This window comes from Desmodus rotundus, chromosome 1 (assembly GCF_022682495.2).
Source record: "Desmodus rotundus isolate HL8 chromosome 1, HLdesRot8A.1, whole genome shotgun sequence".
Lineage (NCBI taxonomy): Eukaryota > Metazoa > Chordata > Mammalia > Chiroptera > Phyllostomidae > Desmodus > Desmodus rotundus.
Window position 1 is genome coordinate 205,167,496 of NC_071387.1, and position 24,237 is coordinate 205,191,732.

At 59.0% G+C, this 24,237-nt stretch overlaps 8 protein-coding genes across 8 annotated transcripts; all 8 read right to left on the bottom strand.

The window, feature by feature from the left end:
• Positions 1-353: 353 nt before the first annotated feature.
• On the bottom strand, positions 354-941 carry LOC128780224 (annexin-2 receptor-like). The gene has a single exon (XM_071220711.1). It carries the CDS (start codon positions 939-941, stop codon positions 354-356), a length of 588 nt encoding a protein of 195 aa, XP_071076812.1.
• Positions 942-3,552: 2,611 nt separating this feature from the next.
• LOC139440719 (annexin-2 receptor-like) lies at positions 3,553-4,140 on the bottom strand. Its single transcript, XM_071220712.1, has one exon. It carries the CDS (start codon positions 4,138-4,140, stop codon positions 3,553-3,555), a length of 588 nt encoding a protein of 195 aa, XP_071076813.1.
• A 2,595-nt stretch (positions 4,141-6,735) lies between these two features.
• Positions 6,736-7,305, bottom strand: LOC139440720 (annexin-2 receptor-like). Its single transcript, XM_071220713.1, has one exon. It carries the CDS (start codon positions 7,303-7,305, stop codon positions 6,736-6,738), a length of 570 nt encoding a protein of 189 aa, XP_071076814.1.
• A 2,595-nt stretch (positions 7,306-9,900) lies between these two features.
• LOC139440721 (annexin-2 receptor-like) lies at positions 9,901-10,488 on the bottom strand. The gene has a single exon (XM_071220714.1). It carries the CDS (start codon positions 10,486-10,488, stop codon positions 9,901-9,903), a length of 588 nt encoding a protein of 195 aa, XP_071076815.1.
• Positions 10,489-13,099: 2,611 nt separating this feature from the next.
• LOC139440722 (annexin-2 receptor-like) lies at positions 13,100-13,687 on the bottom strand. Its single transcript, XM_071220716.1, has one exon. It carries the CDS (start codon positions 13,685-13,687, stop codon positions 13,100-13,102), a length of 588 nt encoding a protein of 195 aa, XP_071076817.1.
• A 2,597-nt stretch (positions 13,688-16,284) lies between these two features.
• On the bottom strand, positions 16,285-16,872 carry LOC128780225 (annexin-2 receptor-like). Its single transcript, XM_071220717.1, has one exon. It carries the CDS (start codon positions 16,870-16,872, stop codon positions 16,285-16,287), a length of 588 nt encoding a protein of 195 aa, XP_071076818.1.
• Positions 16,873-19,469: 2,597 nt separating this feature from the next.
• Positions 19,470-20,057, bottom strand: LOC128780226 (annexin-2 receptor-like). The gene has a single exon (XM_071220718.1). It carries the CDS (start codon positions 20,055-20,057, stop codon positions 19,470-19,472), a length of 588 nt encoding a protein of 195 aa, XP_071076819.1.
• A 2,611-nt stretch (positions 20,058-22,668) lies between these two features.
• Positions 22,669-23,256, bottom strand: LOC139440723 (annexin-2 receptor-like). Its single transcript, XM_071220720.1, has one exon. The coding sequence runs from the start codon at positions 23,254-23,256 to the stop codon at positions 22,669-22,671; it is 588 nt and encodes a 195-aa protein (XP_071076821.1).
• Between the last annotated feature and the right edge of the window lie 981 nt (positions 23,257-24,237).

A 24,237-nucleotide genomic window follows, 5' to 3' on the forward strand; every position in this document is an offset into this window, starting at 1 on the left:
CCAGAGAGCCGAGGGCACTGAGCCTTGTCCATCAACCAAACGCTCGTAGTTGACAGCGGAGCTGACCCGCTCTAACGTCCTCTGTGTAAGTAAACGCGTCCAAAAGTAAAAGTCTGTAATGAACGCAGCCGGTTAGTACCAGTGACTGTCAGTCATTAGAGCCAGTATGGAGCAGCGACAGTAAAAGCAAAGAAAATAAAAGCAAGAAGTGTAGAGGACGCAGCGAGCGAGGACACGGCAAGACCAGGGCTGCCGGGACAAAGAGACGATAATTGCCAGGGGACACTGAAGGAACACCACGCCATTTTATTGTGCCGCGGACGGCCCCCAAAGGCTCCCTGCCCGCTGCGATCTCAGGGCTCTTTCACGTCCAAGAAGGCCGCGCAGCAGCCAGCAGCCGCGCGGCTCAGGGTGCAGACAGCGCGACGGATCCAGCGCAGGCAGCCTGAGAAATCCGGGTGCGGGCACCATCCGGCGGGACGCCGAGAGGGACGGCGCTCTGCAGGGCGCGCGCCTTCTACGTTCTCGGCGATCTGCAGTCCGTCTCCAGCGTTGGGCCTCAGGGCCTGTGCAATCGGCTGGGACGCGCTTTCCTCTGCGGGCTCAGGCTCTCTGGCGGCTGCTGCTGGGGTCTCCAGCGTCTCTAGCGTCTCCAGCGAGACGCTGGGCCTGGGCTGCGCGGGGCTTGCCTCCCAGGGGCTCTGGTCACCCGTAGAGCGTCTGTACCGCTCGTAGACCGAGGGCAGCCGCCAACAAGGACTGCAAAGCAGTTGCCCGTCGTAAGCGCCACCGGGGCCTGCCCCCTCTCCCAGTACCGGGTAGAGAGGCAGCGGCCGCGGCGCGGAATCTTCGGAGATCGGCCACCACGGACGCCGGGAATGTGGCGCGCACTCAGCGGCATCCCAGGCCGGATTCACGACGTCGAGAAAGTGCTGCTCCATCGCAGAGACCTCGGACCAGGAGGACACAAGCGTCTGAGCTGATGCACGAGCCAAAGCCTTCAGCCGTACCAGCAGCCTCGGTATTTATGCTCTTCTCCCTGCTGCGCGGATGCAAACCGGACGTCAAAAACAAACAAAAAAAAAGTCCGTGTACTTGAAAACGGAATTACCCGCAACCCACAAACTCAAGTGAAACGGTAAACGCGAAAGAAATACGAATCAACGGGCACGGAGCAACGAGCAATCACCACCACAGGACAAGGTAGGGAGAACCAGGAGCAAAGCAAAGACAGAAGACACCCTGTGGCGGGGTGGGGGTGCGGGGCCGACCAGTGAACCCCGCAGGGAGGAGACGACCCCACGGGTCTCCCTGAAATCAGCGCCCCGGCACCGCCTCTAGCCTTCTGCTCCCAGAGAGACGTTGCTAGAGAGCAACCCGGAGAAATCACACCCACCGCCACAGGGCCAGCCCCCGCAGAGAAAACAGCGTTGCAGGGGTGCGAAAACGCGAATTTGAAGCCGGAGTTCTAGCACACCAACAACGCCACCGTCAAAAAATCCGTAACCCGAATGAAATACGAAAAAAGGGGCAAAGTACACGGAACAACCCACTGCTCAGAAGTATGTGGCAGCAACTATTAGCAAATCCTACAGAGAACTCTCCCTGCAGCAGGGGGCCAGCAAGTAGCGGTGCGGGGGCGTGGGGGGGGGGCGCTGGAAATCAAGTTGTGCCGAAAATCACCGCACAACCAACTCCACAGGGGCTCTACGCAAGGAACACTGCTGGAGAAGAAACCGGAGATAGCACACTCGCTCACACAGGGCAAACTACAGCTGGGCCAACGACGGTGCAGGGCTCCAAACACCGTTAGGCACGCAGATGCATCTGCACTGACGGCACTGTCCAAAAATCCGTCCACGGAACAAATTCACAGAAAGGAGCTCAGTGCAAGACACCACCTACCGGTGAGAAGTCTGTGGCAGGAACTATTGGCAATACGTAGGGAGAACTCTCCTTGCAGCAGGGGCACATCATTTAGGGCTTCAGCGGGGAGGAAACCAAGTGGTCCCTGAAATAATCCCCCACAAACACCACTGGGTCTCTATGCTCACAGACACACTCCCGGAGGGAAATCGGAGAAATCCGACAGGGTGCAACCGGTCGAGGGAAGGCAAAGCCCCGAGCCTGGCTGGGCCCCAAAAAGCCCAAACTGAAGAGGGACTTAATCTGCGTTAGCAACGTCACACTCAAAAATACCGTCGTCGTACACCAAATGAAATACGGGAAAGGGGGCACCGTGCACGGTACAATCAGTGGGTGGGAACGTCGTAGCACATCTCATAGTGAAACCACAGGGAACCAACTCTGCAGGTGGCAGAGAGCAGCCAGGCAGGCAGGGAGAGAAAGAACCCATCCAGGGTGGAAAGGAAACCACTGGGTCCCTGAAAACGACACCCAGCTGTGTTCCTCTAGGGCTGTGTGTCAGTAGAGACTTTGCTGGAGCGAAACCTGAGAAATCAGCAGCTCTGCAAGAGGGCCTGCTGGGCCAGCCAACCCACAGCGTTGCTGTGGTCCAGAAAAGCGTATCCGTAAGTGGACTTAACCCGCGCTAACGACGTCAACGTCAAGGATTCCGTAGTCCCAAACAGGCAAAGAAAGGGGCATAGTGCAGGGCACAATCGGTAGGTCAGGACAGCTAGGAAGAACTGCTGACAAAACGCACAGACCCCAAACCCCGCAGCCGGGGGAGAGGAGTTAGCCGTGCAGAGAGGCGACACAATCACCATCCTCCCAGGGCTCCGCGCGCTGTCGCGCCCCTCAGTGCTCTGCGCCGACAGGGACGTTCCGGTAAGGAAACCGGAAAAATCCTGCACTCCGCAACAGGGCGAACGTGAGCAGAGCCACCAGCGGTGCCGTGGTCCGGGATCCGCCGTTGATAACGGAGTGAATCGGCACTAACGACGTCAACGTCGAGGAAACGGTAGACACGATTTCATAGGCGTAAAGGAGCACAGAGCAGGGATCAACCATCAGGGGCCCACAAGGCGGCCCGATCCTTCGGCACACGGCACAGAGAACCAGCCCCGCAGATCCTAGAAAGCAGGGAGCGGTGTAGAGAGGCGAGGCTACCAACGGTCTCCTTAAAGTAGCCACACAGCCCGCCGTCCAGAGCTGTGCCGACAGAGACGTTGCTGGAGAGAAACCGCAGGAATCGGCTGCCTTGCATCGGCTGAGAGGTGCCAGAGAGCCGAGGGCACTGAGCCTTGTCCATCAACCAAACGCTCGTAGTTGACAACGGAGCTGACCCGCTCTAACGTCCTCTGTGTAGCTAAACGCGTCCAAAAGTAAAAGTCTGTAATGAACGGAGCCGGTTAGTACCAGTGACTGTCAGTCAGTTAGAGCCAGTATGGAGCAGCGACAGTAAAAGCCAGACAAGAAAAGCAAAAAGTGCGGAGTACAGAGCGAGCGAGGACACGGCACAAACCACAGCTGCCGGGACAAAGAGACGATAATTGCCAGGGGACACTGAAGGAATACCACGCCATTTTATTGGAAACGGAGCCCCTTGTGCCGCGGACGACCCCCAAAGGCTCCCTGCCCGCTGCGATCTCAGGGCTCTTTCACGTCCAAGAAGGCCGCGCAGCAGCCAGCAGCCGCGCGGCTCAGGGTGCAGACAGCGCGACGGATCCGGCGCAGGCAGCCTGAGAAATCCGGGTGCGGGCACCATCCAGCGGGACGCCGAGAGGGACGGCGCTCTGCAGGGCGCGCGCCTTCTACGTTCTCGGCGATCTGCAGTCCGTCTCCGGCGTTGGGCCACAGGGCCGGTGCAATCGGCTGGGACGCGCTTTCCTCTGCGGGCTCACGCTCTCTGGCGGCTGCTGCTGGGGTCTCCAGCGTCTCTAGCGTCTCCAGCGAGACGCTGGGCCTGGGCTGCGCGGGGCTTGCCTCCCAGGGGCTCTGGTCACCCGTAGAGCGTCTGTACCGCTCGTAGACCGAGGGCAGCCGCCAACAAGGACTGCAAAGCAGTTGCCCGTCGTAAGCGCCACCGGGACCTGCCCCCTCTCCCAGTACCGGGTAGAGAGGCAGCGGCCACGGCGCGGAATCTTCGGAGATCGGCCACCACGGACGCCGGGAATGTGGCGCGCACTCAGCGGCATCCCAGGCCGGATTCACGACGTCGAGAAAGTGCTGCTCCATCGCAGAGACCTCGGACCAGGAGGACACAAGCGTCTGAGCTGATGCACGAGCCAAAGCCTTCAGCCGTACCAGCAGCCTCGGTATTTATGCTCTTCTCCCTGCTGCGCGGATGCAAACCGGACGTCAAAAACAAACAAAAAAAAAGTCCGTGTACTTGAAAACGGAATTACCCGCAACCCACAAACTCAAGTGAAACGGTAAACGCGAAAGAAATACGAATCAACGGGCACGGAGCAACGAGCAATCACCACCACAGGACAAGGTAGGGAGAACCAGGAGCAAAGCAAAGAGAGAAGCCACCCTGTGGCGGGGTGGGGGTGCGGGGCCGACCAGTGAACCCCGCAGGGAGGAGACGACCCCACGGGTCTCCCTGAAATCAGCGCCCCGGCACCCCCTCTAGCCTTCTGCTCCCAGAGAGACGTTGCTAGAGAGCAACCCGGAGAAATCACACCCACCGCCACAGGGCCAGCCCCCGCAGAGAAAACAGCGTTGCAGTGGTGCGAAAACGCGAATTTGAAGCCGGAGTTCTAGCACACCAACAACGCCACCGTCAAAAAATCCGTAACCCGAATGAAATACGAAAAAAGGGGCAAAGTACACGGAACAACCCACTGCTCAGAAGTATGTGGCAGCAACTATTAGCAAATCCTACAGAGAACTCTCCCTGCAGCAGGGGGCCAGCAAGTAGCGGTGCGGGGGCGTGGGGGGGGGGCGCTGGAAATCAGGTTGTGCCGAAAATCACCGCACAACCAACTCCACAGGGGCTCTACGCAAGGAACACTGCTGGAGAAGAAACCGGAGAAAGCACACTCGCTCACACAGGGCAAACTACAGCTGGGCCAACGACGGTGCAGGGCTCCAAACACCGTTAGGCACGCAGATGCATGTGCACTGACGGCACTGTCCAAAAATCCGTCCACGGAACAAATTCACAGCAAGGAGCTCAGTGCAAGACACCACCTACCAGTGAGAAGTCTGTGGCAGGAACTATTGGCAATACGTAGGGAGAACTCTCCTTGCAGCAGGGGCACATCATTTAGGGCTTCAGGGGGGAGGAAACCAAGTGGTCCCTGAAATAATCCCCCACAAACACCACTGGGTCTCTATGCTCACAGACACACTCCCGGAGGGAAATCGGAGAAATCCGACAGGGTGCAACCGGTCTAGGGAAGGCAAAGCCCCGAGCCTGGCTGGGCCCCAACAAGCCCAAACTGAAGAGGGACTTAATCTGCGTTAGCAACGTCACACTCAAAAATACCGTCGTCGTACACCAAATGAAATACGGGAAAGGGGGCACCGTGCACGGTACAATCAGTGGGTGGGACCGTCGTAGCACATCTCATAGTGAAACCACAGGGAACCAACTCTGCAGGTGGCAGAGAGCAGCCAGGCAGGCAGGGAGAGAAAGAACCCATCCAGGGTGGAAAGGAAACCACTGGGTCCCTGAAAACGACACCCAGCTGTGTTCCTCTAGGGCTGTGTGTCAGTAGAGACTTTGCAGGAGCGAAACCTGTGAAATCAGCAGCTCTGCAAGAGGGCCTGCTGGGCCAGCCAACCCACAGCGTTGCTGTGGTCCAGAAAAGCGTATCCGTAAGTGGACTTAACCCGCGCTAACGACGTCAACGTCAAGGATTCCGTAGTCCCAAACAGGCAAAGAAAGGGGCATAGTGCAGGGCACAATCGGTAGGTCAGGACAGCTAGGAAGAACTGCTGACAAAACGCACAGACCCCGAACCCCGCAGCCGGGGGAGAGGAGTTAGCCGTGGAGAGAGGCGACACAATCACCATCCTCCCAGGGCTCCGCACGCTGTCGAGCCCCTCTAGTGCTCTGCGCCGACAGGGACGTTCCGGTAAGGAAACCGGAAAAAATCCTGCACTCCGCAACAGGGCGAACCTGAGCAGAGCCACCAGCGGTGCCGTGGTCCGGGATCCGCCGTTGACAACGGAGTGAATCGGCACTCACGACGTCAACGTCGAGAAAACGGTAGACACGATTTCATAGGCGTAAAGGAGCACAGAGCAGGGATCAACCATCAGGGGCCCACAAGGCGGCCCGATCCTTCGGCACACGGCACAGAGAACCAGCCCCGCAGAGCCCGGAAAGCAAGGAGCGGGGTAGAGAGGCGAGGCAAGCAACGGTCTCCTTGAAGTAGGCACACAGCCCGCAGTCCAGAGCTCTGCCGCCAGACACGTTGCTGGAGAGAAACCGGAGAAATCGGCTGCCTTGCGTCGGCCGAGAGGTGCCAGAGAGCCGAGGGCACTGAGCCTTGTCCATCAACCAAACGCTCGTAGTTGACAGCGGAGCTGACCCGCTCTAACGTCCTCTGTGTAAGTAAACGCGTCCAAAAGTAAAAGTCTGTAATGAACGCAGCCGGTTAGTACCAGTGACTGTCAGTCATTAGAGCCAGTATGGAGCAGCGACAGTAAAAGCCAGAAAATAAAAGCAAGAAGTGTAGAGGACGCAGCGAGCGAGGACACGGCAAGACCAGGGCTGCCGGGACAAAGAGACGATAATTGCCAGGGGACACTGAAGGAACACCACGCCATTTTATTGTGCCGCAGACGGCCCCCAAAGGTTCCCTGCCCGCTGCGATCTCAGGGCTCTTTCACGTCCAAGAAGGCCGCGCAGCAGCCAGCAGCCGCGCGGCTCAGGGTGCAGACAGCGCGACGGATCCAGCGCAGGCAGCCTGAGAAATCCGGGTGCGGGCACCATCCGGCGGGACGCCGAGAGGGACGGCGCTCTGCAGGGCGCGCGCCTTCTACGTTCTCGGCGATCTGCAGTCCGTCTCCGGCGTTGGGCCACAGGGCCGGTGCAATCGGCTGGGACGCGCTTTCCTCTGCGGGCTCAGGCTCTCTGGCGGCTGCTGCTGGGGTCCCCAGCGAGACGCTGGGCCTGGGCTGCGCGGGGCTTGCCTCCCAGGGGCTCTGGTCACCCGTAGAGCGTCTGTACCGCTCGTAGACCGAGGGCAGCCGCCAACAAGGACTGCAAAGCAGTTGCCCGTCGTAAGCGCCACCGGGGCCTGCCCCCTCTCCCAGTACCGGGTAGAGAGGCAGCGGCCACGGCGCGGAATCTTCGGAGATCGGCCACCACGGACGCCGGGAATGTGGCGCGCACTCAGCGGCATCCCAGGCCGGATTCACGACGTCGAGAAAGTGCTGCTCCATCGCAGAGACCTCGGACCAGGAGGACACAAGCGTCTGAGCTGATGCACGAGCCAAAGCCTTCAGCCGTACCAGCAGCCTCGGTATTTATGCTCTTCTCCCTGCTGCGCGGATGCAAACCGGACGTCAAAAACAAACAAAAAAAAAGTCCGTGTACTTGAAAACGGAATTACCCGCAACCCACAAACTCAAGTGAAACGGTAAACGCGAAAGAAATACGAATCAACGGGCACGGAGCAACGAGCAATCACCACCACAGGACAAGGTAGGGAGAACCAGGAGCAAAGCAAAGAGAGAAGCCACCCTGTGGCGGGGTGGGGGTGCGGGGCCGACCAGTGAACCCCGCAGGGAGGAGACGACCCCACGGGTCTCCCTGAAATCAGCGCCCCGGCACCCCCTCTAGCCTTCTGCTCCCAGAGAGACGTTGCTAGAGAGCAACCCGGAGAAATCACACCCACCGCCACAGGGCCAGCCCCCGCAGAGAAAACAGCGTTGCAGGGGTGCGAAAACGCGAATTTGAAGCCGGAGTTCTAGCACACCAACAACGCCACCGTCAAAAAATCCGTAACCCGAATGAAATACGAAAAAAGGGGCAAAGTACACGGAACAACCCACTGCTCAGAAGTATGTGGCAGCAACTATTAGCAAATCCTACAGAGAACTCTCCCTGCAGCAGGGGGCCAGCAAGTAGCGGTGCGGGGGCGTGGGGGGGGGGCGCTGGAAATCAGGTTGTGCCGAAAATCACCGCACAACCAACTCCACAGGGGCTCTACGCAAGGAACACTGCTGGAGAAGAAACCGGAGAAAGCACACTCGCTCACACAGGGCAAACTACAGCTGGGCCAACGACGGTGCAGGGCTCCAAACACCGTTAGGCACGCAGATGCATGTGCACTGACGGCACTGTCCAAAAATCCGTCCACGGAACAAATTCACAGCAAGGAGCTCAGTGCAAGACACCACCTACCAGTGAGAAGTCTGTGGCAGGAACTATTGGCAATACGTAGGGAGAACTCTCCTTGCAGCAGGGGCACATCATTTAGGGCTTCAGGGGGGAGGAAACCAAGTGGTCCCTGAAATAATCCCCCACAAACACCACTGGGTCTCTATGCTCACAGACACACTCCCGGAGGGAAATCGGAGAAATCCGACAGGGTGCAACCGGTCTAGGGAAGGCAAAGCCCCGAGCCTGGCTGGGCCCCAACAAGCCCAAACTGAAGAGGGACTTAATCTGCGTTAGCAACGTCACACTCAAAAATACCGTCGTCGTACACCAAATGAAATACGGGAAAGGGGGCACCGTGCACGGTACAATCAGTGGGTGGGACCGTCGTAGCACATCTCATAGTGAAACCACAGGGAACCAACTCTGCAGGTGGCAGAGAGCAGCCAGGCAGGCAGGGAGAGAAAGAACCCATCCAGGGTGGAAAGGAAACCACTGGGTCCCTGAAAACGACACCCAGCTGTGTTCCTCTAGGGCTGTGTGTCAGTAGAGACTTTGCAGGAGCGAAACCTGTGAAATCAGCAGCTCTGCAAGAGGGCCTGCTGGGCCAGCCAACCCACAGCGTTGCTGTGGTCCAGAAAAGCGTATCCGTAAGTGGACTTAACCCGCGCTAACGACGTCAACGTCAAGGATTCCGTAGTCCCAAACAGGCAAAGAAAGGGGCATAGTGCAGGGCACAATCGGTAGGTCAGGACAGCTAGGAAGAACTGCTGACAAAACGCACAGACCCCGAACCCCGCAGCCGGGGGAGAGGAGTTAGCCGTGCAGAGAGGCGACACAATCACCATCCTCCCAGGGCTCCGCGCGCTGTCGCGCCCCTCAGTGCTCTGCGCCGACAGGGACGTTCCGGTAAGGAAACCGGAAAAAATCCTGCACTCCGCAACAGGGCGAACGTGAGCAGAGCCAACAGCGGTGCCGTGGTCCGGGATCCGCCGTTGACAACGGAGTGAATCGGCACTCACGACGTCAACGTCGAGAAAACGGTAGACACGATTTCATAGGCGTAAAGGAGCACAGAGCAGGGATCAACCATCAGGGGCCCACAAGGCGGCCCGATCCTTCGGCACACGGCACAGAGAACCAGCCCCGCAGAGCCCGGAAAGCAAGGAGCGGGGTAGAGAGGCGAGGCAAGCAACGGTCTCCTTGAAGTAGGCACACAGCCCGCAGTCCAGAGCTCTGCCGCCAGAGACGTTGCTGGAGAGAAACCGGAGAAATCGGCTGCCTTGCGTCGGCCGAGAGGTGCCAGAGAGCCGAGGGCACTGAGCCTTGTCCATCAACCAAACGCTCGTAGTTGACAGCGGAGCTGACCCGCTCTAACGTCCTCTGTGTAAGTAAACGCGTCCAAAAGTAAAAGTCTGTAATGAACGCAGCCGGTTAGTACCAGTGACTGTCAGTCATTAGAGCCAGTATGGAGCAGCGACAGTAAAAGCAAAGAAAATAAAAGCAAGAAGTGTAGAGGACGCAGCGAGCGAGGACACGGCAAGACCAGGGCTGCCGGGACAAAGAGACGATAATTGCCAGGGGACACTGAAGGAACACCACGCCATTTTATTGTGCCGCGGACGGCCCCCAAAGGCTCCCTGCCCGCTGCGATCTCAGGGCTCTTTCACGTCCAAGAAGGCCGCGCAGCAGCCAGCAGCCGCGCGGCTCAGGGTGCAGACAGCGCGACGGATCCAGCGCAGGCAGCCTGAGAAATCCGGGTGCGGGCACCATCCGGCGGGACGCCGAGAGGGACGGCGCTCTGCAGGGCGCGCGCCTTCTACGTTCTCGGCGATCTGCAGTCCGTCTCCAGCGTTGGGCCTCAGGGCCTGTGCAATCGGCTGGGACGCGCTTTCCTCTGCGGGCTCAGGCTCTCTGGCGGCTGCTGCTGGGGTCTCCAGCGTCTCTAGCGTCTCCAGCGAGACGCTGGGCCTGGGCTGCGCGGGGCTTGCCTCCCAGGGGCTCTGGTCACCCGTAGAGCGTCTGTACCGCTCGTAGACCGAGGGCAGCCGCCAACAAGGACTGCAAAGCAGTTGCCCGTCGTAAGCGCCACCGGGGCCTGCCCCCTCTCCCAGTACCGGGTAGAGAGGCAGCGGCCGCGGCGCGGAATCTTCGGAGATCGGCCACCACGGACGCCGGGAATGTGGCGCGCACTCAGCGGCATCCCAGGCCGGATTCACGACGTCGAGAAAGTGCTGCTCCATCGCAGAGACCTCGGACCAGGAGGACACAAGCGTCTGAGCTGATGCACGAGCCAAAGCCTTCAGCCGTACCAGCAGCCTCGGTATTTATGCTCTTCTCCCTGCTGCGCGGATGCAAACCGGACGTCAAAAACAAACAAAAAAAAAGTCCGTGTACTTGAAAACGGAATTACCCGCAACCCACAAACTCAAGTGAAACGGTAAACGCGAAAGAAATACGAATCAACGGGCACGGAGCAACGAGCAATCACCACCACAGGACAAGGTAGGGAGAACCAGGAGCAAAGCAAAGAGAGAAGCCACCCTGTGGCGGGGTGGGGGTGCGGGGCCGACCAGTGAACCCCGCAGGGAGGAGACGACCCCACGGGTCTCCCTGAAATCAGCGCCCCGGCACCGCCTCTAGCCTTCTGCTCCCAGAGAGACGTTGCTAGAGAGCAACCCGGAGAAATCACACCCACCGCCACAGGGCCAGCCCCCGCAGAGAAAACAGCGTTGCAGGGGTGCGAAAACGCGAATTTGAAGCCGGAGTTCTAGCACACCAACAACGCCACCGTCAAAAAATCCGTAACCCGAATGAAATACGAAAAAAGGGGCAAAGTACACGGAACAACCCACTGCTCAGAAGTATGTGGCAGCAACTATTAGCAAATCCTACAGAGAACTCTCCCTGCAGCAGGGGGCCAGCAAGTAGCGGTGCGGGGGCGTGGGGGGGGGGCGCTGGAAATCAAGTTGTGCCGAAAATCACCGCACAACCAACTCCACAGGGGCTCTACGCAAGGAACACTGCTGGAGAAGAAACCGGAGATAGCACACTCGCTCACACAGGGCAAACTACAGCTGGGCCAACGACGGTGCAGGGCTCCAAACACCGTTAGGCACGCAGATGCATCTGCACTGACGGCACTGTCCAAAAATCCGTCCACGGAACAAATTCACAGAAAGGAGCTCAGTGCAAGACACCACCTACCGGTGAGAAGTCTGTGGCAGGAACTATTGGCAATACGTAGGGAGAACTCTCCTTGCAGCAGGGGCACATCATTTAGGGCTTCAGCGGGGAGGAAACCAAGTGGTCCCTGAAATAATCCCCCACAAACACCACTGGGTCTCTATGCTCACAGACACACTCCCGGAGGGAAATCGGAGAAATCCGACAGGGTGCAACCGGTCGAGGGAAGGCAAAGCCCCGAGCCTGGCTGGGCCCCAAAAAGCCCAAACTGAAGAGGGACTTAATCTGCGTTAGCAACGTCACACTCAAAAATACCGTCGTCGTACACCAAATGAAATACGGGAAAGGGGGCACCGTGCACGGTACAATCAGTGGGTGGGAACGTCGTAGCACATCTCATAGTGAAACCACAGGGAACCAACTCTGCAGGTGGCAGAGAGCAGCCAGGCAGGCAGGGAGAGAAAGAACCCATCCAGGGTGGAAAGGAAACCACTGGGTCCCTGAAAACGACACCCAGCTGTGTTCCTCTAGGGCTGTGTGTCAGTAGAGACTTTGCTGGAGCGAAACCTGAGAAATCAGCAGCTCTGCAAGAGGGCCTGCTGGGCCAGCCAACCCACAGCGTTGCTGTGGTCCAGAAAAGCGTATCCGTAAGTGGACTTAACCCGCGCTAACGACGTCAACGTCAAGGATTCCGTAGTCCCAAACAGGCAAAGAAAGGGGCATAGTGCAGGGCACAATCGGTAGGTCAGGACAGCTAGGAAGAACTGCTGACAAAACGCACAGACCCCAAACCCCGCAGCCGGGGGAGAGGAGTTAGCCGTGCAGAGAGGCGACACAATCACCATCCTCCCAGGGCTCCGCGCGCTGTCGCGCCCCTCAGTGCTCTGCGCCGACAGGGACGTTCCGGTAAGGAAACCGGAAAAATCCTGCACTCCGCAACAGGGCGAACGTGAGCAGAGCCACCAGCGGTGCCGTGGTCCGGGATCCGCCGTTGATAACGGAGTGAATCGGCACTAACGACGTCAACGTCGAGGAAACGGTAGACACGATTTCATAGGCGTAAAGGAGCACAGAGCAGGGATCAACCATCAGGGGCCCACAAGGCGGCCCGATCCTTCGGCACACGGCACAGAGAACCAGCCCCGCAGATCCTAGAAAGCAGGGAGCGGTGTAGAGAGGCGAGGCTACCAACGGTCTCCTTAAAGTAGCCACACAGCCCGCCGTCCAGAGCTGTGCCGACAGAGACGTTGCTGGAGAGAAACCGCAGGAATCGGCTGCCTTGCATCGGCTGAGAGGTGCCAGAGAGCCGAGGGCACTGAGCCTTGTCCATCAACCAAACGCTCGTAGTTGACAACGGAGCTGACCCGCTCTAACGTCCTCTGTGTAGCTAAACGCGTCCAAAAGTAAAAGTCTGTAATGAACGGAGCCGGTTAGTACCAGTGACTGTCAGTCAGTTAGAGCCAGTATGGAGCAGCGACAGTAAAAGCCAGACAAGAAAAGCAAAAAGTGCGGAGTACAGAGCGAGCGAGGACACGGCACAAACCACAGCTGCCGGGACAAAGAGACGATAATTGCCAGGGGACACTGAAGGAATACCACGCCATTTTATTGGAAACGGAGCCCCTTGTGCCGCGGACGACCCCCAAAGGCTCCCTGCCCGCTGCGATCTCAGGGCTCTTTCACGTCCAAGAAGGCCGCGCAGCAGCCAGCAGCCGCGCGGCTCAGGGTGCAGACAGCGCGACGGATCCGGCGCAGGCAGCCTGAGAAATCCGGGTGCGGGCACCATCCAGCGGGACGCCGAGAGGGACGGCGCTCTGCAGGGCGCGCGCCTTCTACGTTCTCGGCGATCTGCAGTCCGTCTCCGGCGTTGGGCCACAGGGCCGGTGCAATCGGCTGGGACGCGCTTTCCTCTGCGGGCTCACGCTCTCTGGCGGCTGCTGCTGGGGTCTCCAGCGTCTCTAGCGTCTCCAGCGAGACGCTGGGCCTGGGCTGCGCGGGGCTTGCCTCCCAGGGGCTCTGGTCACCCGTAGAGCGTCTGTACCGCTCGTAGACCGAGGGCAGCCGCCAACAAGGACTGCAAAGCAGTTGCCCGTCGTAAGCGCCACCGGGGCCTGCCCCCTCTCCCAGTACCGGGTAGAGAGGCAGCGGCCACGGCGCGGAATCTTCGGAGATCGGCCACCACGGACGCCGGGAATGTGGCGCGCACTCAGCGGCATCCCAGGCCGGATTCACGACGTCGAGAAAGTGCTGCTCCATCGCAGAGACCTCGGACCAGGAGGACACAAGCGTCTGAGCTGATGCACGAGCCAAAGCCTTCAGCCGTACCAGCAGCCTCGGTATTTATGCTCTTCTCCCTGCTGCGCGGATGCAAACCGGACGTCAAAAACAAACAAAAAAAAAGTCCGTGTACTTGAAAACGGAATTACCCGCAACCCACAAACTCAAGTGAAACGGTAAACGCGAAAGAAATACGAATCAACGGGCACGGAGCAACGAGCAATCACCACCACAGGACAAGGTAGGGAGAACCAGGAGCAAAGCAAAGAGAGAAGCCACCCTGTGGCGGGGTGGGGGTGCGGGGCCGACCAGTGAACCCCGCAGGGAGGAGACGACCCCACGGGTCTCCCTGAAATCAGCGCCCCGGCACCCCCTCTAGCCTTCTGCTCCCAGAGAGACGTTGCTAGAGAGCAACCCGGAGAAATCACACCCACCGCCACAGGGCCAGCCCCCGCAGAGAAAACAGCGTTGCAGGGGTGCGAAAACGCGAATTTGAAGCCGGAGTTCTAGCACACCAACAACGCCACCGTCAAAAAATCCGTAACCCGAATGAAATACGAAAAAAGGGGCAAAGTACACGGAACAACCCACTGCTCAGAAGTATGTGGCAGCAACTATTAGCAAATCCTACAGAGAACTCTCCCTGCAGCAGGGGGCCAGCAAGTAGCGGTGCGGGGGCGTGGGGGGGGGGGGCGCTGGAAATCAGGTTGTGCCGAAAATCACCGCACAACCAACTCCACAGGGGCTCTACGCAAGGAACACTGCTGGAGAAGAAACCGGAGAAAGCACACTCGCTCACACAGGGCAAACTACAGCTGGGCCAACGACGGTGCAGGGCTCCAAACACCGTTAGGCACGCAGATGCATGTGCACTGACGGCACTGTCCAAAAATCCGTCCACGGAACAAATTCACAGCAAGGAGCTCAGTGCAAGACACCACCTACCAGTGAGAAGTCTGTGGCAGGAACTATTGGCAATACGTAGGGAGAACTCTCCTTGCAGCAGGGGCACATCATTTAGGGCTTCAGGGGGGAGGAAACCAAGTGGTCCCTGAAATAATCCCCCACAAACACCACTGGGTCTCTATGCTCACAGACACACTCCCGGAGGGAAATCGGAGAAATCCGACAGGGTGCAACCGGTCTAGGGAAGGCAAAGCCCCGAGCCTGGCTGGGCCCCAACAAGCCCAAACTGAAGAGGGACTTAATCTGCGTTAGCAACGTCACACTCAAAAATACCGTCGTCGTACACCAAATGAAATACGGGAAAGGGGGCACCGTGCACGGTACAATCAGTGGGTGGGACCGTCGTAGCACATCTCATAGTGAAACCACAGGGAACCAACTCTGCAGGTGGCAGAGAGCAGCCAGGCAGGCAGGGAGAGAAAGAACCCATCCAGGGTGGAAAGGAAACCACTGGGTCCCTGAAAACGACACCCAGCTGTGTTCCTCTAGGGCTGTGTGTCAGTAGAGACTTTGCAGGAGCGAAACCTGTGAAATCAGCAGCTCTGCAAGAGGGCCTGCTGGGCCAGCCAACCCACAGCGTTGCTGTGGTCCAGAAAAGCGTATCCGTAAGTGGACTTAACCCGCGCTAACGACGTCAACGTCAAGGATTCCGTAGTCCCAAACAGGCAAAGAAAGGGGCATAGTGCAGGGCACAATCGGTAGGTCAGGACAGCTAGGAAGAACTGCTGACAAAACGCACAGACCCCGAACCCCGCAGCCGGGGGAGAGGAGTTAGCCGTGCAGAGAGGCGACACAATCACCATCCTCCCAGGGCTCCGCGCGCTGTCGCGCCCCTCAGTGCTCTGCGCCGACAGGGACGTTCCGGTAAGGAAACCGGAAAAAATCCTGCACTCCGCAACAGGGCGAACGTGAGCAGAGCCAACAGCGGTGCCGTGGTCCGGGATCCGCCGTTGACAACGGAGTGAATCGGCACTCACGACGTCAACGTCGAGAAAACGGTAGACACGATTTCATAGGCGTAAAGGAGCACAGAGCAGGGATCAACCATCAGGGGCCCACAAGGCGGCCCGATCCTTCGGCACACGGCACAGAGAACCAGCCCCGCAGAGCCCGGAAAGCAAGGAGCGGGGTAGAGAGGCGAGGCAAGCAACGGTCTCCTTGAAGTAGGCACACAGCCCGCAGTCCAGAGCTCTGCCGCCAGACACGTTGCTGGAGAGAAACCGGAGAAATCGGCTGCCTTGCGTCGGCCGAGAGGTGCCAGAGAGCCGAGGGCACTGAGCCTTGTCCATCAACCAAACGCTCGTAGTTGACAGCGGAGCTGACCCGCTCTAACGTCCTCTGTGTAAGTAAACGCGTCCAAAAGTAAAAGTCTGTAATGAACGCAGCCGGTTAGTACCAGTGACTGTCAGTCATTAGAGCCAGTATGGAGCAGCGACAGTAAAAGCAAAGAAAATAAAAGCAAGAAGTGTAGAGGACGCAGCGAGCGAGGACACGGCAAGACCAGGGCTGCCGGGACAAAGAGACGATAATTGCCAGGGGACACTGAAGGAACACCACGCCATTTTATTGTGCCGCGGACGGCCCCCAAAGGCTCCCTGCCCGCTGCGATCTCAGGGCTCTTTCACGTCCAAGAAGGCCGCGCAGCAGCCAGCAGCCGCGCGGCTCAGGGTGCAGACAGCGCGACGGATCCAGCGCAGGCAGCCTGAGAAATCCGGGTGCGGGCACCATCCGGCGGGACGCCGAGAGGGACGGCGCTCTGCAGGGCGCGCGCCTTCTACGTTCTCGGCGATCTGCAGTCCGTCTCCAGCGTTGGGCCTCAGGGCCTGTGCAATCGGCTGGGACGCGCTTTCCTCTGCGGGCTCAGGCTCTCTGGCGGCTGCTGCTGGGGTCTCCAGCGTCTCTAGCGTCTCCAGCGAGACGCTGGGCCTGGGCTGCGCGGGGCTTGCCTCCCAGGGGCTCTGGTCACCCGTAGAGCGTCTGTACCGCTCGTAGACCGAGGGCAGCCGCCAACAAGGACTGCAAAGCAGTTGCCCGTCGTAAGCGCCACCGGGGCCTGCCCCCTCTCCCAGTACCGGGTAGAGAGGCAGCGGCCGCGGCGCGGAATCTTCGGAGATCGGCCACCACGGACGCCGGGAATGTGGCGCGCACTCAGCGGCATCCCAGGCCGGATTCACGACGTCGAGAAAGTGCTGCTCCATCGCAGAGACCTCGGACCAGGAGGACACAAGCGTCTGAGCTGATGCACGAGCCAAAGCCTTCAGCCGTACCAGCAGCCTCGGTATTTATGCTCTTCTCCCTGCTGCGCGGATGCAAACCGGACGTCAAAAACAAACAAAAAAAAAGTCCGTGTACTTGAAAACGGAATTACCCGCAACCCACAAACTCAAGTGAAACGGTAAACGCGAAAGAAATACGAATCAACGGGCACGGAGCAACGAGCAATCACCACCACAGGACAAGGTAGGGAGAACCAGGAGCAAAGCAAAGAGAGAAGCCACCCTGTGGCGGGGTGGGGGTGCGGGGCCGACCAGTGAACCCCGCAGGGAGGAGACGACCCCACGGGTCTCCCTGAAATCAGCGCCCCGGCACCCCCTCTAGCCTTCTGCTCCCAGAGAGACGTTGCTAGAGAGCAACCCGGAGAAATCACACCCACCGCCACAGGGCCAGCCCCCGCAGAGAAAACAGCGTTGCAGGGGTGCGAAAACGCGAATTTGAAGCCGGAGTTCTAGCACACCAACAACGCCACCGTCAAAAAATCCGTAACCCGAATGAAATACGAAAAAAGGGGCAAAGTACACGGAACAACCCACTGCTCAGAAGTATGTGGCAGCAACTATTAGCAAATCCTACAGAGAACTCTCCCTGCAGCAGGGGGCCAGCAAGTAGCGGTGCGGGGGCGTGGGGGGGGGGGGCGCTGGAAATCAGGTTGTGCCGAAAATCACCGCACAACCAACTCCACAGGGGCTCTACGCAAGGAACACTGCTGGAGAAGAAACCGGAGAAAGCACACTCGCTCACACAGGGCAAACTACAGCTGGGCCAACGACGGTGCAGGGCTCCAAACACCGTTAGGCACGCAGATGCATGTGCACTGACGGCACTGTCCAAAAATCCGTCCACGGAACAAATTCACAGCAAGGAGCTCAGTGCAAGACACCACCTACCAGTGAGAAGTCTGTGGCAGGAACTATTGGCAATACGTAGGGAGAACTCTCCTTGCAGCAGGGGCACATCATTTAGGGCTTCAGGGGGGAGGAAACCAAGTGGTCCCTGAAATAATCCCCCACAAACACCACTGGGTCTCTATGCTCACAGACACACTCCCGGAGGGAAATCGGAGAAATCCGACAGGGTGCAACCGGTCTAGGGAAGGCAAAGCCCCGAGCCTGGCTGGGCCCCAACAAGCCCAAACTGAAGAGGGACTTAATCTGCGTTAGCAACGTCACACTCAAAAATACCGTCGTCGTACACCAAATGAAATACGGGAAAGGGGGCACCGTGCACGGTACAATCAGTGGGTGGGACCGTCGTAGCACATCTCATAGTGAAACCACAGGGAACCAACTCTGCAGGTGGCAGAGAGCAGCCAGGCAGGCAGGGAGAGAAAGAACCCATCCAGGGTGGAAAGGAAACCACTGGGTCCCTGAAAACGACACCCAGCTGTGTTCCTCTAGGGCTGTGTGTCAGTAGAGACTTTGCAGGAGCGAAACCTGTGAAATCAGCAGCTCTGCAAGAGGGCCTGCTGGGCCAGCCAACCCACAGCGTTGCTGTGGTCCAGAAAAGCGTATCCGTAAGTGGACTTAACCCGCGCTAACGACGTCAACGTCAAGGATTCCGTAGTCCCAAACAGGCAAAGAAAGGGGCATAGTGCAGGGCACAATCGGTAGGTCAGGACAGCTAGGAAGAACTGCTGACAAAACGCACAGACCCCGAACCCCGCAGCCGGGGGAGAGGAGTTAGCCGTGCAGAGAGGCGACACAATCACCATCCTCCCAGGGCTCCGCGCGCTGTCGCGCCCCTCAGTGCTCTGCGCCGACAGGGACGTTCCGGTAAGGAAACCGGAAAAAATCCTGCACTCCGCAACAGGGCGAACGTGAGCAGAGCCAACAGCGGTGCCGTGGTCCGGGATCCGCCGTTGACAACGGAGTGAATCGGCACTCACGACGTCAACGTCGAGAAAACGGTAGACACGATTTCATAGGCGTAAAGGAGCACAGAGCAGGGATCAACCATCAGGGGCCCACAAGGCGGCCCGATCCTTCGGCACACGGCACAGAGAACCAGCCCCGCAGAGCCCGGAAAGCAAGGAGCGGGGTAGAGAGGCGAGGCAAGCAACGGTCTCCTTGAAGTAGGCACACAGCCCGCAGTCCAGAGCTCTGCCGCCAGACACGTTGCTGGAGAGAAACCGGAGAAATCGGCTGCCTTGCGTCGGCCGAGAGGTGCCAGAGAGCCGAGGGCACTGAGCCTTGTCCATCAACCAAACGCTCGTAGTTGACAGCGGAGCTGACCCGCTCTAACGTCCTCTGTGTAAGTAAACGCGTCCAAAAGTAAAAGTCTGTAATGAACGCAGCCGGTTAGTACCAGTGACTGTCAGTCATTAGAGCCAGTATGGAGCAGCGACAGTAAAAGCAAAGAAAATAAAAGCAAGAAGTGTAGAGGACGCAGCGAGCGAGGACACGGCAAGACCAGGGCTGCCGGGACAAAGAGACGATAATTGCCAGGGGACACTGAAGGAACACCACGCCATTTTATTGTGCCGCGGACGGCCCCCAAAGGCTCCCTGCCCGCTGCGATCTCAGGGCTCTTTCACGTCCAAGAAGGCCGCGCAGCAGCCAGCAGCCGCGCGGCTCAGGGTGCAGACAGCGCGACGGATCCAGCGCAGGCAGCCTGAGAAATCCGGGTGCGGGCACCATCCGGCGGGACGCCGAGAGGGACGGCGCTCTGCAGGGCGCGCGCCTTCTACGTTCTCGGCGATCTGCAGTCCGTCTCCAGCGTTGGGCCTCAGGGCCTGTGCAATCGGCTGGGACGCGCTTTCCTCTGCGGGCTCAGGCTCTCTGGCGGCTGCTGCTGGGGTCTCCAGCGTCTCTAGCGTCTCCAGCGAGACGCTGGGCCTGGGCTGCGCGGGGCTTGCCTCCCAGGGGCTCTGGTCACCCGTAGAGCGTCTGTACCGCTCGTAGACCGAGGGCAGCCGCCAACAAGGACTGCAAAGCAGTTGCCCGTCGTAAGCGCCACCGGGGCCTGCCCCCTCTCCCAGTACCGGGTAGAGAGGCAGCGGCCGCGGCGCGGAATCTTCGGAGATCGGCCACCACGGACGCCGGGAATGTGGCGCGCACTCAGCGGCATCCCAGGCCGGATTCACGACGTCGAGAAAGTGCTGCTCCATCGCAGAGACCTCGGACCAGGAGGACACAAGCGTCTGAGCTGATGCACGAGCCAAAGCCTTCAGCCGTACCAGCAGCCTCGGTATTTATGCTCTTCTCCCTGCTGCGCGGATGCAAACCGGACGTCAAAAACAAACAAAAAAAAAGTCCGTGTACTTGAAAACGGAATTACCCGCAACCCACAAACTCAAGTGAAACGGTAAACGCGAAAGAAATACGAATCAACGGGCACGGAGCAACGAGCAATCACCACCACAGGACAAGGTAGGGAGAACCAGGAGCAAAGCAAAGAGAGAAGCCACCCTGTGGCGGGGTGGGGGTGCGGGGCCGACCAGTGAACCCCGCAGGGAGGAGACGACCCCACGGGTCTCCCTGAAATCAGCGCCCCGGCACCGCCTCTAGCCTTCTGCTCCCAGAGAGACGTTGCTAGAGAGCAACCCGGAGAAATCACACCCACCGCCACAGGGCCAGCCCCCGCAGAGAAAACAGCGTTGCAGGGGTGCGAAAACGCGAATTTGAAGCCGGAGTTCTAGCACACCAACAACGCCACCGTCAAAAAATCCGTAACCCGAATGAAATACGAAAAAAGGGGCAAAGTACACGGAACAACCCACTGCTCAGAAGTATGTGGCAGCAACTATTAGCAAATCCTACAGAGAACTCTCCCTGCAGCAGGGGGCCAGCAAGTAGCGGTGCGGGGGCGTGGGGGGGGGGCGCTGGAAATCAAGTTGTGCCGAAAATCACCGCACAACCAACTCCACAGGGGCTCTACGCAAGGAACACTGCTGGAGAAGAAACCGGAGATAGCACACTCGCTCACACAGGGCAAACTACAGCTGGGCCAACGACGGTGCAGGGCTCCAAACACCGTTAGGCACGCAGATGCATCTGCACTGACGGCACTGTCCAAAAATCCGTCCACGGAACAAATTCACAGAAAGGAGCTCAGTGCAAGACACCACCTACCGGTGAGAAGTCTGTGGCAGGAACTATTGGCAATACGTAGGGAGAACTCTCCTTGCAGCAGGGGCACATCATTTAGGGCTTCAGCGGGGAGGAAACCAAGTGGTCCCTGAAATAATCCCCCACAAACACCACTGGGTCTCTATGCTCACAGACACACTCCCGGAGGGAAATCGGAGAAATCCGACAGGGTGCAACCGGTCGAGGGAAGGCAAAGCCCCGAGCCTGGCTGGGCCCCAAAAAGCCCAAACTGAAGAGGGACTTAATCTGCGTTAGCAACGTCACACTCAAAAATACCGTCGTCGTACACCAAATGAAATACGGGAAAGGGGGCACCGTGCACGGTACAATCAGTGGGTGGGAACGTCGTAGCACATCTCATAGTGAAACCACAGGGAACCAACTCTGCAGGTGGCAGAGAGCAGCCAGGCAGGCAGGGAGAGAAAGAACCCATCCAGGGTGGAAAGGAAACCACTGGGTCCCTGAAAACGACACCCAGCTGTGTTCCTCTAGGGCTGTGTGTCAGTAGAGACTTTGCTGGAGCGAAACCTGAGAAATCAGCAGCTCTGCAAGAGGGCCTGCTGGGCCAGCCAACCCACAGCGTTGCTGTGGTCCAGAAAAGCGTATCCGTAAGTGGACTTAACCCGCGCTAACGACGTCAACGTCAAGGATTCCGTAGTCCCAAACAGGCAAAGAAAGGGGCATAGTGCAGGGCACAATCGGTAGGTCAGGACAGCTAGGAAGAACTGCTGACAAAACGCACAGACCCCAAACCCCGCAGCCGGGGGAGAGGAGTTAGCCGTGCAGAGAGGCGACACAATCACCATCCTCCCAGGGCTCCGCGCGCTGTCGCGCCCCTCAGTGCTCTGCGCCGACAGGGACGTTCCGGTAAGGAAACCGGAAAAATCCTGCACTCCGCAACAGGGCGAACGTGAGCAGAGCCACCAGCGGTGCCGTGGTCCGGGATCCGCCGTTGATAACGGAGTGAATCGGCACTAACGACGTCAACGTCGAGGAAACGGTAGACACGATTTCATAGGCGTAAAGGAGCACAGAGCAGGGATCAACCATCAGGGGCCCACAAGGCGGCCCGATCCTTCGGCACACGGCACAGAGAACCAGCCCCGCAGATCCTAGAAAGCAGGGAGCGGTGTAGAGAGGCGAGGCTACCAACGGTCTCCTTAAAGTAGCCACACAGCCCGCCGTCCAGAGCTGTGCCGACAGAGACGTTGCTGGAGAGAAACCGCAGGAATCGGCTGCCTTGCATCGGCTGAGAGGTGCCAGAGAGCCGAGGGCACTGAGCCTTGTCCATCAACCAAACGCTCGTAGTTGACAACGGAGCTGACCCGCTCTAACGTCCTCTGTGTAGCTAAACGCGTCCAAAAGTAAAAGTCTGTAATGAACGGAGCCGGTTAGTACCAGTGACTGTCAGTCAGTTAGAGCCAGTATGGAGCAGCGACAGTAAAAGCCAGACAAGAAAAGCAAAAAGTGCGGAGTACAGAGCGAGCGAGGACACGGCACAAACCACAGCTGCCGGGACAAAGAGACGATAATTGCCAGGGGACACTGAAGGAATACCACGCCATTTTATTGGAAACGGAGCCCCTTGTGCCGCGGACGACCCCCAAAGGCTCCCTGCCCGCTGCGATCTCAGGGCTCTTTCACGTCCAAGAAGGCCGCGCAGCAGCCAGCAGCCGCGCGGCTCAGGGTGCAGACAGCGCGACGGATCCGGCGCAGGCAGCCTGAGAAATCCGGGTGCGGGCACCATCCAGCGGGACGCCGAGAGGGACGGCGCTCTGCAGGGCGCGCGCCTTCTACGTTCTCGGCGATCTGCAGTCCGTCTCCGGCGTTGGGCCACAGGGCCGGTGCAATCGGCTGGGACGCGCTTTCCTCTGCGGGCTCACGCTCTCTGGCGGCTGCTGCTGGGGTCTCCAGCGTCTCTAGCGTCTCCAGCGAGACGCTGGGCCTGGGCTGCGCGGGGCTTGCCTCCCAGGGGCTCTGGTCACCCGTAGAGCGTCTGTACCGCTCGTAGACCGAGGGCAGCCGCCAACAAGGACTGCAAAGCAGTTGCCCGTCGTAAGCGCCACCGGGACCTGCCCCCTCTCCCAGTACCGGGTAGAGAGGCAGCGGCCACGGCGCGGAATCTTCGGAGATCGGCCACCACGGACGCCGGGAATGTGGCGCGCACTCAGCGGCATCCCAGGCCGGATTCACGACGTCGAGAAAGTGCTGCTCCATCGCAGAGACCTCGGACCAGGAGGACACAAGCGTCTGAGCTGATGCACGAGCCAAAGCCTTCAGCCGTACCAGCAGCCTCGGTATTTATGCTCTTCTCCCTGCTGCGCGGATGCAAACCGGACGTCAAAAACAAACAAAAAAAAAGTCCGTGTACTTGAAAACGGAATTACCCGCAACCCACAAACTCAAGTGAAACGGTAAACGCGAAAGAAATACGAATCAACGGGCACGGAGCAACGAGCAATCACCACCACAGGACAAGGTAGGGAGAACCAGGAGCAAAGCAAAGAGAGAAGCCACCCTGTGGCGGGGTGGGGGTGCGGGGCCGACCAGTGAACCCCGCAGGGAGGAGACGACCCCACGGGTCTCCCTAAAATCAGCGCCCCGGCACCCCCTCTAGCCTTCTGCTCCCAGAGAGACGTTGCTAGAGAGCAACCCGGAGAAATCACACCCACCGCCACAGGGCCAGCCCCCGCAGAGAAAACAGCGTTGCAGTGGTGCGAAAACGCGAATTTGAAGCCGGAGTTCTAGCACACCAACAACGCCACCGTCAAAAAATCCGTAACCCGAATGAAATACGAAAAAAGGGGCAAAGTACACGGAACAACCCACTGCTCAGAAGTATGTGGCAGCAACTATTAGCAAATCCTACAGAGAACTCTCCCTGCAGCAGGGGGCCAGCAAGTAGCGGTGCGGGGGCGTGGGGGGGGGGCGCTGGAAATCAGGTTGTGCCGAAAATCACCGCACAACCAACTCCACAGGGGCTCTACGCAAGGAACACTGCTGGAGAAGAAACCGGAGAAAGCACACTCGCTCACACAGGGCAAACTACAGCTGGGCCAACGACGGTGCAGGGCTCCAAACACCGTTAGGCACGCAGATGCATGTGCACTGACGGCACTGTCCAAAAATCCGTCCACGGAACAAATTCACAGCAAGGAGCTCAGTGCAAGACACCACCTACCAGTGAGAAGTCTGTGG

Bases quoted from the DNA above. Each gene is read 5' to 3' on its own strand.
- LOC139440720 (XM_071220713.1), bottom strand. From the start codon at position 7,305: ATGGAGCAGCACTTTCTCGACGTCGTGAATCCGGCCTGGGATGCCGCT.
- LOC139440723 (XM_071220720.1), bottom strand. From the start codon at position 23,256: ATGGAGCAGCACTTTCTCGACGTCGTGAATCCGGCCTGGGATGCCGCT.
- LOC139440721 (XM_071220714.1), bottom strand. From the start codon at position 10,488: ATGGAGCAGCACTTTCTCGACGTCGTGAATCCGGCCTGGGATGCCGCT.
- LOC128780225 (XM_071220717.1), bottom strand. From the start codon at position 16,872: ATGGAGCAGCACTTTCTCGACGTCGTGAATCCGGCCTGGGATGCCGCT.
- LOC139440719 (XM_071220712.1), bottom strand. From the start codon at position 4,140: ATGGAGCAGCACTTTCTCGACGTCGTGAATCCGGCCTGGGATGCCGCT.
- LOC128780226 (XM_071220718.1), bottom strand. From the start codon at position 20,057: ATGGAGCAGCACTTTCTCGACGTCGTGAATCCGGCCTGGGATGCCGCT.
- LOC139440722 (XM_071220716.1), bottom strand. From the start codon at position 13,687: ATGGAGCAGCACTTTCTCGACGTCGTGAATCCGGCCTGGGATGCCGCT.
- LOC128780224 (XM_071220711.1), bottom strand. From the start codon at position 941: ATGGAGCAGCACTTTCTCGACGTCGTGAATCCGGCCTGGGATGCCGCT.